Consider the following 15,442-nt stretch of genomic DNA (forward strand, 5'->3'; position numbering starts at 1 on the left):
ACTCATTGTCCATTAAATCCATTAAGTATTGCGTTAAGCGAATACACCGAAAGTGGCAAGGCACATAGCCGTAATATTAATCATAAATTTCTAGGCCTATATGTATATTGCGGACTATCACGGGGTGTTTTGTTTTGTACGGGATAATTTTCTGCGGCTTAAAAACATGCCAATTCAATAAGCAATATCGTATACTACACATAAATGAGAGAAACGAAGTTACGGAGAAAAATAAGTGCCAAATAAGCATTCTTTACCAGCATGTAGCGACATACGTGCTCGTTCACTTTTTTGTCAAAATTCAAAAAATATTCAGATTTTCTGCATAAAAATTGGTGAATACATATTTGATTCTGTTCTCAGAAAGCACAAGCCCAGTTGGCCTACGACCTCCAAGCGGCAAAAATCCGACAAAAAATCCGAAACGAAGAAATTCAGATTGAGGTTGTTGAACGAAAAAAACAAATCGAAATCGAAACTCAGGAAGTATTAAGGAAGGAAAAAGAGCTGGACGCCACTGTCCGACTACCGGCAGATGCAGAAAATTACCGCATACAAATGTTGGCTGAAGGAAAAGGGTAAGAAATTTATTTTTTTTGGGGAAGTTTAAAGGGAGTAATTGAGATTGAGAAGAATTCTACTTTTATAGGTGTTTTTATTCAACTTTTTTTTCAGAACTCAGACAATTCAAAAAGCCCAAGCTGAAAGCGAGAAAGTGAAAAAACTAGGCACAGCTGAAGCATCAGCCATTTCCAGTGTAGGTAAGGCTGAAGCTGAACGAATGCGCATGAAAGCTGCCGTCTACAAGCAATACGGAGACGCCGCCATCATGAGCATAGTTTTGGATGCCCTTCCTAAAGTAATTTCCTTCTAAACTGCATACACAGCAAATTATATTTTATGTGTATTTGTAGATTGCAGCCGAAATCGCTGCACCACTGGCCAAAACTGAGGAAGTTGTTCTTATTGGTGGTCAGGACAATACAACGGGAGAAGTTGCGCGGCTAGTGGGTCAAATACCGCCTGCTGTCAATGCACTGACGGGGGTCGATTTGTCAAAGATTCTGGGCAAAATTCCGGGGGCCACATTGAGCACTGTCACTCCGGTAAAATAGGGAACTAAGGCTTTTTGCATGCACAAAAAACAATCACAGACACTTTAATTTCACGAATGCTTATACTAAACTCATTTTTTGTTTAATTTTACTGCAAAGATTGCGGAAATTTGGTAAAGGGGCGCATAAAATATGATATTTCTTGGACAAAAAAACGAGAAAAATCAGTAGAAGTGGGTAAAATTATTGCGCCAAATAAATCTTTTTAAACCAAAGACTATATCTATATGTGTACAAAGAATGCTTCTCACTGTAGTCACTACCTAAGTAAAGCGTACTGAAAGTCTTTGATTAAAATGTGGTAAAAGTATATTCTGCATTTAAATGGCTTAAAGTAAGTTTTAAGTGATGTTGCAAGAGTGTTATATATTTTTGTACCTCATTCTCGACATGCAGTAAGTTGCGGTGTATTTTTCACATTCAGAATTCTATATCATATTTAACGGACTGGGACTAAAAGGGGACTACTTTAATAAGAAGCTGTAAAATTGCCTTTATTTCTTTTGTAATAATATAAATTATAATGGTTTAATTGAAATTAAGGCCGTGGCGACGGCTGGTGTAATAGTTATCTATCTGTAGAAGGCTGAGAGAAGGTTTCATCTGTTACCGAAGTTTGAGGCCCCGTGCGAAGCAAAGGACCTCCATTCGGTCCGTGGTACGTACAACGTTTTACCCACAAATATTTTTTTTTACCTTCCACACGCAAGCAGATTCATTGTACGTTTGTAATTTTGCGGCACATTGCCAAGAGCGACGGACGCGTTTGTACCTTTCTGGAACAAAAGTGAAAACTCATTACGTCCTCCATGGAAACCAAAATTTAAATAAATAGTTTCCACCAATTTGTACGTAAACTGTATTGAAGCATATGTTGCCTTTGAGACTCAGTCCAGAGCATAACATTAAATCCACATTATTTGGTAAGTAAAATGTTAATTCCTAAAGAAGCAAAGCTGCAAATCTTAAAATCGTGAACCGCGCCTGTCAAATGCTAGTGAAAATCGCCTGTAAAATGTTCGTTTAACTAACTAGGAATTGGAAATTAAGTGGTCACAAAGTGCCCCAAGCAGATCAAATATTCATATTATGTGTTTCAAATGAGCTTCAGTTTAGCTTATATCTTAAGGTCGTAAGGTTTGATGAATTTAAGTGGTAAATTATCGACCAACATTTAAGAAGTAAATCAACTACATTGTACTGCCAAAACGATATAGTAAACTAAATTTTTGCAGCAGTTTAGTTCTAAAGCTGAACTGACATATTTATTTATTATTGAACTTCATTTTTATTCATATTTTTTGAATATTTAACCGACCTATTTGATAAGATGTTCCACAACAAGTCCGTGTTTTAGAGGGGGTGCGTTCAACGAAATGGGCACCTTCTGTGTTCCGTTCAGCTTCGACATATTAGCTCATCTTATGGAATAAGCCGCGATTTAGTTTCGTGATATTACATTATTATTATTATTAATTATTATTATTATTATTATTATTATTATTATTATTATTATTATTATTATTATTATTATAGAACGTAAATCCTAAGTGTGTGTTGTTACTAATGTACTCGTTATTGTGTTGTGGTTTGAACGAATGTACTTTTTTCGCTCACTGTGTTCTCATTTAATAAATTAGATTAGAGTGGATTCTACATGAGTGGGCGTATAACTATCCTGGCTCCATGATCTAGAATACCTATTAGCCTTAACATCCGCTACAGTTGACCCAGCAAATTTTACTCCCTATAAGGAAATAAAATTCAAGACCGTCAAGTGAGATTTTGTAGAAGCACAATGAGCGGATTTGTATATTCTCTGAAATCTTAGTCAATCAACAACTAGATATTCACTAAGAATGTGTTAACAGCCGCACTTGGCATTGTCCACTTGTCCAATCTCATACATACATACGTGATAACACAGTTGACAGCATCCAATATACGATCCAGTGGTGGCTTGCAGCAGTTTCCTATGCAGATTTAGCACCTCCTTCATTCAATTCTCAAGAGGTCTTCGTAGGCGTTTGACTGAACCAGACCTGAGCAGCCATTCTAGTGATGTTCTGAATAAAGTTAAGAAACTGTCATTAAAGCTAAAGATAACACATTTCTTTTGGAACCAAAGGATCATTTAAGTAACAATGTAGGTATCTACTTGTCCATTTTTATTATGCATAGGGATGCTAAGTGAATCGATTTCAAGTGTAGATTTAATTAAAAATCCTCTGAATTCACTGAGACAGACCTGCGTTATCTACAAATCTTCTAGTACTTCGCTTGCCTTGCAAGTAATACCTGATGACTACCTCCTAGTGCTAGTGCAGGAGTTTGATATCCCAATTTTTACGGCAGTAGTGCTTACATGTTCGAATGGACAATTTTGCGTCTTATCTAGGGTATTTTTATCGCTGTGGGAAAACCTTCAAAAGGTTCTCTCTGTTGTTGACGATCGAAAAAAGTTGGCGGAGATTTTTACCACTATAAAACCCAACCACGGGTTTTTCCCCGGAAAGCATTTTTTCCCTGTTCTTACGTTTCATCTTTCGCTCTTTTCGTCTCTTTCATCCTGTTCCTTTATCGTTAGTATCTCCCCCATATAAGTTGCAATCAGTTTAAACTTTCCTATGCTTTCAACCATTTCATTTATTATATTTGCCGATATCAATTCCTGTCCTATCGTTACATTGTTTCCCTTGTTCTTTGTTACTTTAAGCACTTGAAAAAGATGTTTTATGCTATCCGTGCTTACTCTGCAGGATCGGCATGTGTGAGATTCTATTGTTTTACCTATTCTTGTATATGTGCTTAAAAGCTTCCATACCCTCTCAGAAATTGTCCCAGTGAAAGCTGTTCTCACCATGTGTTCTATCCATTCAAGTTCTAATTTCTAGAGCTAAGGCCTTTGTCCACTGACTTCCTTTTCCATCCATCTCTCTGCCACGCTTCTCTAATCTTCCTCTGTCTTTTCTTTTTTATCTAGGGTTATTCCTAAATAACTATATCACGTCTACTACAAACGGAATGTTGTTCACCAGAAGAACCGGTGGTCTTAAAAGATGCAGCTTTTTGCGGGTTCACAGACATTGTTCTCTCAGACACCATTCATAAATGAGTTTCTTGGCTATTGGTGATAAAGCTCCGAATATGGATGACAAGCTCATCGACAGATCTGAACATCCACTTCCTATAATCCCCCTTATTTAATAAAAACTTACCTTTGGGCAGGAAAATAAAATGCGAAATTAATATTGTGATTTTTTATTATTAATATTATACAACTAAGATCGCGCCGATTACACAATATGTGTAGGGCACGTCTTCCGGCGTCAAATGCAAAATTTCGAGGTAATATACATTACATTAATACGTACAATAGAAAAATCGACGAAGCTTTGCAACGACGCCACACGTTTCAATGTTTCACGTTGAATTTTAAAAAATACATTAACTTTACAAAATTTCCTGTCAAAGTGCCTTTACTAAGCAATTTGCTGGAAAACTGGGCTCGGAAACCAAATCTAGCTAAAGAGTTTACGAAAAACAAAGCCTCACAGAAATATAAATTAAGGAAAATATACTATTACTACATCCTCTAACAAACAACAGAAATTTAACGTTATCGCAAACCATATCATTTCAAAATTAAGAAACAATTTTGTACAGAGTAGATATGATGTCTACCATTAGTTAGGAATAGAGAAACGTAATGTATTATTATGCTTTCGCGGTGTGTTTACAAAGCATTGGCATATCTGGAACAATACATTCAAAAAATTAAAAGGACCCTCTGGGAAGGTCCAACAAAATTTAGACCATTTTTAAGGTATAATAAGAAAAATGCTAAGCGTAGACTTTATAGGTAATGAACTTAACTAAAAGTATATACTAAAACGCTCCAGGCATTCCACAGACACACTTGAAGTAAAAAATGTAGGAGATTAGTTGATTCGCATTCATTATGAATTTCAAGGGTAATGCTATAGTTCATATAATGTATAGGTAGGTAGCAGTTAAACAGGGTAAGAAAACCTTAGGAATTGAGGATTTTGCTTCAAGAAGGAGACAACTTCATTTGCTAAAAATTGATTTCTACTGTGTCGATATATGGACACATACCAGGTGTTGCTAACGACATTTCTAATGAGTCCCTTAGTCGAACGCAACTTTTGTATTAATTAGTAAATGCCCATGATTGAGGGGTTTGCTTGTAATAAGATTTAATATAAAATTTTCTCTCTTCTTGCTGCAAGATGTTCAACTTCGCCCTGTATGAATTGACCTTATCCAAAATTCCTCTTATGGCAGACTAGACTCAACTAACATCCACTTTTCCCATTAAAAACGAAAAGTAACTGAAACCCAACCAACATTCACCACCAAGGCAGAGTTGTTGAATTATGGCTAAAGCTTGGTTCATCAGCTCGACCTAAACAAATCTTGACGTCTATGAGAAATGCATTCTTGCCGCAATAATACCAATCTGACATAAACAAATCCCTTATATGCGTTCGTAAAATATGGTGGTGAAAATTCCATTGGGATCTTTGAAAGGGTGTGTTGCAAGATTAGTTAAATTGGGAAGAAGGCCGCGCATTTTAATGCTCGTTAAGAATCCATGTTGTCCGTCATGGTTTCTGAAATGTATTGAAAAAGTGATGTCATGCGAACACTGTGAATCTAACCAAAGCCATGATTCAGCAATCCGACTTAGAACGTCATTTTTTCGAATTAAGCGCCAAATAAGTTAATCTAAACACCAATAATAAAAATCAAAAGAATATAATAATTATGTACATTCAAAACGCACTGCTCAGACTGGCATCCAGTAATTCAATTAATTTCTTTGAAACTTACAAAAGAGAACTACTTAATAGTAATAAAAAACGAGTTAAAAACGAAAATGATTATATTAGGATTTGAAGGGTGGCGTGTGCGATAGAGCGCAACACAAAAAGTTGGAAATCAAGTCCTCGGTTTGGTTAGGAGTTGCCACGATAGCACGTTCCATAATATAGTTTTTCTGATCCGGGGAGTGATTGGTAAAAACTGGAAATTTCTGAAGTTTCTGCTAGAAATCTCACTAACTGTAAGAGGAAATCATTAAAATCGAATTTAAACCAGCCACCCCCCCCCCCCCCCCCCCCTCCCTTCGCCTGACACAACAACACTATTGTACACGATCGCCTCACTTTTTAGTCAAACTGAGCGCCTGCGCGAGCTTAAGTCTGTCTCATTCCCGCGTCTCAGCCAGATTCTCCTCGCGGGGCTTCGCGCCACCGAAAATGGCCGCGTTACGCGACGTCTGCGCCAAACTGTTGACAGGGTCGGTGACAGTGCGTGGCAGCAATTTGAGTCGCGGCCTACCCGACGTATCTAAAGTTTCCAAAGAAATATAAAAATTCGTAAGTTTATTTGTCAAAACTTACCTGGAGCTGCAGTTGGTAAGTCGTCAAATTTTCTATCGGGGCCACCGCCTCCTCGTCTGCCTCCTGGGCCTGGAGGACCTCCGAAAGAGCCTTGCCCAGGTCTGGGACCGAGGCCTGGCTTAGGGCCTCCACCCCACTGTCCTTCTTCGCCTGTGAAGTTGCCGTAGTTTCCTCGATTGCCCCCACGAGGGTCCTATACAGGAATGTAGATAGAAAATTGAGGAATAAGATTACATTGGAGTGACAAACCGGAAAGTTTCCAGGGCCTCTGGGAGGCCCCCTTCGGTCGAAATCTCCATCGTTGAAGCCGTGTGGCGGCCTGTCATTCCGGAAACCGCCACTACGTCCTCGATTAGCGCCTCCTCTGCCGCCTCTATCGAATCCACCGCCCCTGTCATTTCTTTTACCTTAAAAATAAAAATCTATCATAACAACAAGAAAAATCCTAGTTGAACATAAACATATCAGGTTAAAGATACAAATTTCTATTCGAATACTACTGCATTTATTTACGCCGCCTTATACAAATAAAGTAAGTGAAATATGCATACCCTCAGCGACATCAACTTTAACGACGCACCCCTCGACTTCAATCTCTCCATTCATGGAAATTGCATTTTCCAAATCAGCTAGAGAGTCAAATTCGACATAGCAAAAGCCCTTGAATCTATCGGTGTCCTTGTCTTTAACCAAACGGATGTTTTTGACATTTAAGCCCTTGAATATAGTATTGATATCGCCCTGTACGATACCATTGGGTAAATTCCCGACGTAGGCGGTATAGGGAGGCTCGGTGGGTAGAGGTTTCTTGCCGCCACGGCGACCACCTCCAAAATCTCTGAAGAGGAGAAATGATTGAGGGTTGAGAAAATATAAGTTATGGAAGAAAACTGTACAAGAAATCTATGATAAGCCTTTATTTTCAAGTTAACAGGGCCTGCATGTTTCTGGTAAATTTAATGAAATTAAATAATGATACAATAATGCTGATTTTTTAAAGGGTTTTTACCATATTATAAACTATTATATAAGTCCTAGATTCAGAAATTTTAACAGTATTTTTGAGCTCACATGAAAAAACTTGAGATTATTAATCTAAATTTGAAAAAAGCAGACAGAACAGTTAATAGAATACTTGCACCTCAAATCAGCTTTACAGTGTCATTAGTGGTTTCTTATAGCGGTACTTTGCATAGCCAATTTAAAATACTCCAATAATCTCAATGCACCCATTCTTTGAGTCTTGTCAAAATCTATATTGCTTTACCATTGTAAGATCTTTCTTTTTGACTCGCAGACTACAAAACTTTATTTCTACATGGTTCTAACAGTACTTCCAAACAGTTGAGGACACCTAACATGCCCTTGCAATAAAGACCAAGATATGGCGCCAATTACCTTGCTTAATTAACCCATAACTATTTGGTTTGCCGTAGTAATTATACCTACATAATTTCAAAGGGATGAAATTTTATAGTTTAGTTTCAAGGACGCCCTTATCACTATCTTCTCCTAAGTACTTTATTGAATTAAAAACTCTTTAATTTGATAAGCAAATTGTCATTCAAATTACTCTAAGTGTAATTGATGCAAAATAACCAAACTATTATTGAAACATAGAGGTTTAGGCCCTATTGTTACCCATCAGCAATTGGAGATGAGGTTGGGTTCATCTCCAAATACTTGGAGAGTAAACACTTTACATAACTTTCAATTCTGTGCTAATGAGTGAAAGGATGTTCATCTGGTAATGTATTCAAGTGCTCCAATGCCACATTAGTAATAATTAAGTCCCAAAATGAGCCTTTTTGAAAAAACCAAAGCATGTGCGCCCTTTTGCATTTGGCAAGGGGGACAGGTGATCTTTGCCTTAAAGGCAAAGCATTTACTGTAAGAATTTCTGTGAAGGATTGGGGATCACATGGAGACACCCTGTAGCAAGAGTTTCGAAGAGTCAAATAGCGAATTTTATGTTAAAAATCGGTTTTACCTGTTATCCCGGTCGTCGTATCCACTTCTACCGGCCATGTTTTCCACTGAACTAGCGTGTGCGCAAATGGATGACAAGCGACGCTGCAAAAAATGGCCAATAGATCATTTCATTGTGGGAATCTCGCAATTCCAGGGGAACTTAGTGAGTTTGCCTATGAGAACGCGAACAATTTGAATTTATTGGGAATTTTAGGAAAGTTGTTTGAGAAAATTCTCGGGAAAATTGTCAAAAATGCAATTCCCACTTCAATTTTGATTGACTGAAAAAAAAACAATGGAGGATCGCTTGGGGTTGCTTTCGATTTATTGGGTGGTCAGAGTAAGAAGAGTAGTTCAGGTTTTATGTAATTGTTGTTATTTTAATTTCGAATCTAAATCAAGTCGGCTATTACCTTAATTGCGTCCTTAAAAAATAATAGAGGTAGCCAGTTCGAATACAAAGAATCATAGAAACTTTGAAGTTTTTAGTTTGTTTTCAATTTAAGCTAAATTTTTCATTGTCTACTCCGAAATAGTTACTCCTGCAATTGACACTAAAAGCTGTCAGTACTTTCAATGTCAATCAGAAAAATAGGTTATTTTTGTAGTTTTTGCGTATTTTGGAAAATTCTTTTGAATTCCTTCCAATTTTTTAAGTTTCAATTAATCTTTCCCGTGAAATCGAATAAAGATTTCAAGTTTCGCTTTGCCCTGTTCCTCTAAGTGTTTAGTTCCTAATTTTGTTTTAAAAAAATTTTTCCATCAGCCCCCCAGTTGAATCAAGGACAAACATTCAGTGTTGAAATCAAAGGCAAGTTATTTATAAATTTCTCAGAGTTGTGTGGTCAATACTGATTATAGACGATTTTTGAACTAAATAGAAGAGGTATTTTTAGAGAGAATTTTTGCACTGTCATTCAACAAGTAAAGCAATACTCTGTAGTTCTAGAAAGAATGTCTCTGAAACCGAGACAGGTAGATTTCAATTCCACATGGGGGGCTATTAGGGACACTATCAAGGGTGTTATCACTTTGGACCATGTTCCCAGAACTGTGTGGAATGATAGGTTTTGGTAAGTAATATTAGGTTCATTTATTTCTTTGTTCTTGTACAATGTTTAACACTGTTTTATTAAAGCTAAAGTTCTGTTCCAGTGATGTGTATTCACTATGTGTAGCTCATCCAGAGCCTTTAGCTGATAGGCTATATGCAGAAACTAAGCAGTATTTAATAGATCATGTGGCCCAACTGCTCAATAAAGTACAGGAAGATGGAGAGCAAAATCTGGTTAAGAACTACTTTCATTATTGGTCCCAGGTAATTTTTTTTTAAGTACACAAATCGTAGTTAAAGTTTTTTTCATCCAAAAGTATTCAGTGGGGAGTCAATATCTCCACAGTTTGTACCTCTATCTCAATCAGCAACATATAAAGTCTCAAAAAATGTCTGATGCTGAAATCATCTATGGCAGTGCGGATCCTTCAATTACTGCCCAAGGTGACTAGACCCCTAAAAACTCTCGTTTATATTCTTCACATTATTTTATTGTTTTTCAGGAGATCAAATGGAAATTGGCGAATTAGCACTGCAAGTGTGGCAATCTAACATGATTTGGCCTTTAGGTCACAGATTAGTCCAGCTTTTACTTGAAGCTATTGATCTTGACAGGGCTGGACAACCACCAGCAATCCCTCTAGAAGCTGTTAGAGGCACTATATTGAGCTTTGTAGAAGTGCAAGCATATAAAAAAAAATCTCAGCTTCAGTTATATGTAGAGTTGTTTGAGCAGCCATTTTTAATTGCCAGTGGAGAACACTTCAAGCGAAATGCAGCTCTTTTGCTTCAAGAGAAAGATGTCAGTTTGTATATGGAGAAAGTTCGAGGAAAAGTTGATGAGGAATTGTTCAGGGCTAGAAGGTTTTTGCATGCTAGTTCACTTGCAAAGGTAAGTTTGTGGGGAAAGAGGGAGAAATTCAGGCACTAATTTTTTTGGTGCTTTTTATTCCAAAATTTTGAAAAAAGATGTTCTGGAAGGTTTTTAAAATCAATAGATAGTACTGAGTAATGTTAAATTTATAAGGAATCTTAAGAATCACTAGTTTAAAATATTGAAATATACTGGAACTTTAATTGAAAGATAATTTCCATCAAACCTTATACTGACCAATACTGTGTATGTCTATTAGTATTTAAATATTTCCTTGCATATAATGTCCTTGATGAAAGTGCCAGGACTTCATTCTTTTGGTACCTTTGTATATCTAATAAGACATTGATCAGTTGTCTACATAAGAAGACTATTATTTGAATGTCAAGAATCTTTATTCTCCTTTTACCCTTTTCAAAAAAGAGAATAACTAACTTAATTTGTTAATTTTATAAACATACTTGATTATTTGGACGGGTTTAGTGACTAGTTACCTCTCTTTCAAGTGTTCATAATCATCTCTAGAATTTTCAGATTTTGGTCCAGTATAATCTAATTAGATCATTATAAGTTGACATTACCCAGGCAAAAAAAGAATAATATATATATAATTCTACCTCTCCAGACACGAAAAAAAAACATCTTATTCAGATTTATAGAATCACTGTATTTTAGGTGGCACATAGATGTGAGCTTCACATGGTTGCTGAGCATCTACAGTTCCTCTATAGTGAGTGTCAAAATATGGTTAGATATGAGCAAAAGATGGACCTCTCTAATATGTATGATTTGCTCAAAAGTGTTCCTAATGCTTTGGTCGCGCTGGTTGATACTGTGTTTGATCACATTAAAAATCAGGGGCTTGCAGTAAGTTATATTGTGCTTGTGTTCAATTAAAGCAGAGTTTTTTGTGCAGGCAATTCACAATCTTCAAGGTGACTCAATTCACATCAATTTTGTTGAAAATTTACTGGCAGTATATAAGAAGTACAGGGCTCTTATTAAGGAGGTTTTTAAGTCTGATCAGAATTTTATGGGTGCCTTGGATAAGGCTTGTAATTCGGTCATAAATCACAGGTAAATATCCCAAAATTAAGCCTCATGTTTAAATAATATCCAGTGTGTCTATGTGGTGGTTCATTGAATTGAAATTGTAGGCCTAATGATGGTAGATCTCCCTGCAGAAGCCCTGAATTACTGGCGAAATATTGCGATACTTTATTGAAGAAAAGTAGTAAAGGTATCACTGAGTCTGAGGTGACTATTAACCGGTTAAAACAAAGGGTTTGTTTTCTGAATTAAAAGATTTTTAAGGTCGACGAAAAGTTGTCCGAAAGCATAATCATCTTCAAATACATAGACGATAAAGACGTTTTCCAAAAATTTTACTCGCGCTCGTTGGCAAAGAGACTGATCCATCAACAGACCCAAAGCATGGACGCTGAGGAGGCCATGATTAATCGACTGAAACAGGCGTGTGGTTACGAATTTACTAGCAAACTGCACAGGATGTTTACAGATATGTCGGTCTCGGCAGATTTAAATAATAAATTCCAGTCGTTTACAAAGCAAAAAGACATAGATTTGGGGATCAACTTCGGTATTTATGTATTACAAGCGGGAGCGTGGCCACTGGGGCAGGCGGTAGTTACTTCTTTTGCCTTACCTCAGCAGCTGGAAAAGAGCGTCCAAATGGTGAGTTATTTTATCAGTAAAAAATGATATTTTTGTAATTTTATTTAATGTTGATGTTTTGTTGACGTGTCCTTATTAGAATAGATGATTTTTGGAAATTTTTCTCTCCTATCGAGTCAAGTGAACCCATTTGGTCAACAAATTTTCGCGCATTCACCACAAAGTAAAATTTTTTTGTCATTTTTATTGTCGTTGTTTCTCGATTTGGTGCTTATATAAGTTTCTTAATTTTGTTAACTGATGTCGGTTTTTCCTTTCTTTCCTCATTCCTTAGATGCAAAACGGAGATAAATCTTCTAGCACATTCACCATAACTTCCATTTAAGTTGCTATTTCTGAATAACTCTTTTTGAATGAAATCATTCTCATTAAATAAAAATAAATAAAGTTGATGTACATTGAAACATTAATATGCAACATTTTTGTCATTTAGTTTGAAACCTTCTATCACGATCGATTTAACGGCCGAAAATTGACCTGGCTGCACCACTTGTGCCAGGCCGAACTTAAGCTAGGTAAAAATGAAATTTCACATGTGTTTTTAGCTTTACTATATGTAATCAACTCTCTTTAAGGTCATTTAAAAAAGCCTTACGTAGTAACGGTGCAAACCTTCCAAATGGCCATTCTTCTGCTTTTTGAAAAGACTGACCAATTATCTTGCAAAGAAATCAGAGAAACTCTGCAACTCAATTCGGAGCAGTTCAAAAGGCACGCCACTAGTTTAGTCGACTCCAAGTTGCTTTTAGCTGATACAGAGGTACAGTTTCATCCAATCAATTAATCAATTTTGTACATCATTAATTAAATTAGGAACTAGACGAGACAGAGACAAACCTGAGATTGAACATGGATTATTCCAATAAGCGAACAAAATTCCGGATCACTGCCGCTATCCAAAAGGAAACGCCTCATGAAGTGGAGCAAACGATGAACTCCGTCGAGGAAGACCGCAAAATGTACCTGCAAGCAGCTATTGTGAGAATAATGAAGTCTCGGAAAGTGCTCAAGCACAATTTGTTGATACAAGAGGTAAGTTGATTGCAGTTTTAAGGAAAGTTTTTAACTGTTTTTGATAGGTTTATACGCAGTCTAAAGTGTCCTTTGCTCCCAGTGTGCCCCTCATAAAGAAGTGCATCGAATCTCTTATAGATAAACAGTACATCGAGAGGACCCCGCATTCTAGCGAAGAGTACAGTTATGTTGCTTAGTTTAAATTGACATTTCGATTTTTTAGTTAGTCGTTTTCCCAAAGACGTCAACAGTGTTTTAGTTGAAGTTTCGAATAGATTCACTTTAGAACTTTTTGCTTATAATTTATTTTTTCGGTTTACATGAAGCGACGTTATGAACAGCCCATTAATAGTAGTTGTAAATTGCGCACTGTAAATATTTATCTAATAAAATGAAAATCATGTAATTATTATAAAATGAATGAAAATGACGTAATTGTTATATAAATACATCATTTTCATTTTTAGGCGTATTGTTGTATAATTAAGTGTATTTCTGGGATATTTTAGGTTTAATACAGATGCTGATTCATCGGAAATTTACTACTTTAGCCTTATATTTATAAAATGTAAAAAGGGGGAGCCCCTTGCCATCTCTGACATCCGATTTTAAAGCTAATCGAATAATTCGAACTATTTTTTTGTTAACCCGACGGGCTCTGCCTTTTATCGAATTACTTATAATTAATAATTGATATCGTTTATTAAATAAATGAAATGTTTTTTACGTTGCTTTCTTTGTCATTGGTCGAACTTTAAGATCCTGCCCAATCCATGAAAAAAATTGCCAAAAATTGCTTTGAAATGCAGAAATAGTAATATGTACATCACTGGAAATTTCCAAAAACCTTCGTTTTCAGAAGTAAATGGAGTATGTAACGATTTTGCACTAAAAAAAAATTGGTAAAAATTGAGTGTTCTGATTTCGGCTAGATTGGGTTTCGCCATAGCCGTACGATACAGCTTGGTACCGAAGGAAGAATTATCAGGAGTTAAATACACTTCCTCGCATTTCTGCATTCCTGATACGAAACGTCGAATTTCGTGTAAAATACTTCGTTGTGGCATATCCAACAATAGTTCAAAATCTATCAGAAGCTAAATATACCTCGTCGCATTTCTGCACTCCTGATACAAAACGTTGAATTTCAGTAAAATGCTGCCTTAAAAAACCAATAACGATTTTGCACTAAAAAATTAAGTAAAAAATCGAGTGCTCTGATATCGGCGAGATTAAATTCTGCAGTAGGTGGACGATACGGGTTTGATTTCCATGGTCAAAACTCAAATCGAACTTCGATTTTTGGGACCAAAACATATTATGGCCTATACATTACCAAAAATTACATCACCGATTTTCTCTGCCATATTATATATATATATAGATAACAAATTTTATAGTTCGGTACAATTAAAACACTCCGTTACTTTTATACAATTTTATTACTGGTATCGTCTAACCATCTCTTCAGGCGACTAATTTACAACTTTTATCTTTAGATTTAATGAAATCACGCAACTCTTCATAAAGCCGAAACCACACATTTTTTAACTTCTGTACTTTACCTTTAACTATAGAATTGAATTAGGAGTGAAATTTATTTCGCATTATATATAATATTTTTTATCAGAAGCTGGATTCACACTGTTTCTCCATCTAACAGAATATTTAAAAAATACGTAAAAAACTGTCAAGCAGAAAACTATAATAAATTACAGAAATTTGTGTCTCAAAACAGGTAAATTTGGCTATTACTTAGTAGATGGCGACACTAACAAATATTCATTTAAAAAAACTAAATATTTAATTTTACTTAAAGTTGACGACTAATTTCATTACATCTAAACTAAAACAATATTAACTGCAAATAAGACTGTACAGGACAACTTTTAAAATTGTCCTAAGAGGATATCTCCAGAATCGATTGACTTTAAAATGGAATTTTAGGATATAAATACGCTACAGTAAGAGGTGATGAATTTCTTATTTAATTATTGTCAAAACTTAGCGAATAAATGTACGAATTTTGTGTAGCAATGACAAAAAATTTTTTTCACGGTACAACGGTAGAACATCGTTCCATTTGACTTGTATTATATTAATATCCTAAAAAATCAATTTAAATAGTCAAACGGTTCAATACATCCCCTTTCAACACTTTAAAAAATCATCTTCTACAGTAATAATAATAGAAATATATATATAGTTGGATATGGCATTCACTAATATAAAAACACTAGATACATATGCCCTAGACTCTAGAAAATTGAACGAAGCTGAGCAATATTGG

The 15,442-nt window shown here is 35.8% G+C and overlaps 3 protein-coding genes across 11 annotated transcripts in view; 2 read left to right on the forward strand and 1 right to left on the reverse strand.

Moving 5' to 3' along the window:
* The window catches only part of Flo2 (flotillin-2), a 73,267-nt gene extending 70,415 nt beyond the window's left edge, over positions 1–2,852 (forward strand). For 2 of the 4 annotated variants that reach the window (XM_066405210.1, XM_066405211.1), the window contains exons 4-6: positions 364–578; positions 676–859; positions 915–2,839. In XM_066405210.1, the coding sequence (XP_066261307.1) occupies positions 364–578; positions 676–859; positions 915–1,115 (600 nt within the window). In that variant the 3' untranslated portion in view covers positions 1,116–2,839. Of the gene's footprint in view, positions 1–363; positions 579–675; positions 860–914 lie in introns of all 4 variants that reach the window. The other 2 variants (XM_066405207.1, XM_066405212.1) reach the window with 2 other exon arrangements.
* Positions 2,853–4,360: 1,508 nt separating this feature from the next.
* On the reverse strand, positions 4,361–8,761 carry LOC136417228 (eukaryotic translation initiation factor 4H-like). Its single transcript, XM_066402812.1, has 5 exons — positions 8,535–8,761; positions 7,096–7,382; positions 6,794–6,951; positions 6,545–6,737; positions 4,361–6,491 (listed from the first exon to the last, which is right to left on the reverse strand). Exons 1-5 carry the CDS (start codon positions 8,570–8,572, stop codon positions 6,349–6,351), a joined length of 819 nt encoding a protein of 272 aa, XP_066258909.1. The 5' UTR covers positions 8,573–8,761; the 3' UTR covers positions 4,361–6,348.
* Positions 8,762–9,118: 357 nt separating this feature from the next.
* Cul2 (cullin 2) lies at positions 9,119–13,878 on the forward strand. Of its 6 annotated transcripts, none has more exons than XM_066405180.1 (13): positions 9,119–9,401; positions 9,459–9,588; positions 9,671–9,833; positions 9,887–10,013; positions 10,073–10,461; positions 11,119–11,310; positions 11,360–11,520; positions 11,601–11,700; positions 11,758–12,138; positions 12,572–12,653; positions 12,714–12,898; positions 12,952–13,170; positions 13,218–13,878. In XM_066405180.1, the coding sequence occupies exons 2-13, from the start codon at positions 9,470–9,472 to the stop codon at positions 13,347–13,349; spliced, it is 2,250 nt and encodes a 749-aa protein (XP_066261277.1). In that variant the 5' UTR covers positions 9,119–9,401; positions 9,459–9,469; the 3' UTR covers positions 13,350–13,878. The 6 variants fall into 6 exon arrangements, with proteins under 6 accessions (XP_066261277.1, XP_066261271.1, XP_066261281.1 ...); XM_066405174.1 differs by having other exon boundaries at positions 9,119–9,330; positions 9,416–9,588; XM_066405184.1 differs by having other exon boundaries at positions 9,119–9,326.
* Positions 13,879–15,442: the final 1,564 nt, after the last annotated feature.

The sequence above is a fragment of the Euwallacea similis genome, chromosome 2 (genome assembly GCF_039881205.1).
Source record: "Euwallacea similis isolate ESF13 chromosome 2, ESF131.1, whole genome shotgun sequence".
NCBI lineage: Eukaryota > Metazoa > Arthropoda > Insecta > Coleoptera > Curculionidae > Euwallacea > Euwallacea similis.

What these genes read in the sequence shown, in the direction of transcription:
- LOC136417228 (XM_066402812.1), bottom strand. Translation starts at nt 8,572, where the DNA reads ATGGCCGGTAGAAGTGGATACGACGACCGGGATAACAG. An exon ending in GAGGCCCTGGAAACTTTCCG is followed by an intron (nt 6,738 to 6,793) that starts GTTTGTCACTCC and finishes ATTCCTGTATAG; the next exon opens with GACCCTCGTGGGGGCAATCG. An exon ending in CTTACCAACTGCAGCTCCAG is followed by an intron (nt 6,492 to 6,544) that starts GTAAGTTTTGAC and finishes TGGAAACTTTAG; the next exon opens with ATACGTCGGGTAGGCCGCGA.
- Cul2 (XM_066405180.1), top strand. Translation starts at nt 9,470, where the DNA reads ATGTCTCTGAAACCGAGACAGGTAGATTTCAATTCCACATGGGGGGCT. An exon ending in GTGTGGAATGATAGGTTTTG is followed by an intron (nt 9,589 to 9,670) that starts GTAAGTAATATT and finishes GTTCTGTTCCAG; the next exon opens with TGATGTGTATTCACTATGTG. An exon ending in CCAGGCCGAACTTAAGCTAG is followed by an intron (nt 12,654 to 12,713) that starts GTAAAAATGAAA and finishes ACTCTCTTTAAG; the next exon opens with GTCATTTAAAAAAGCCTTAC.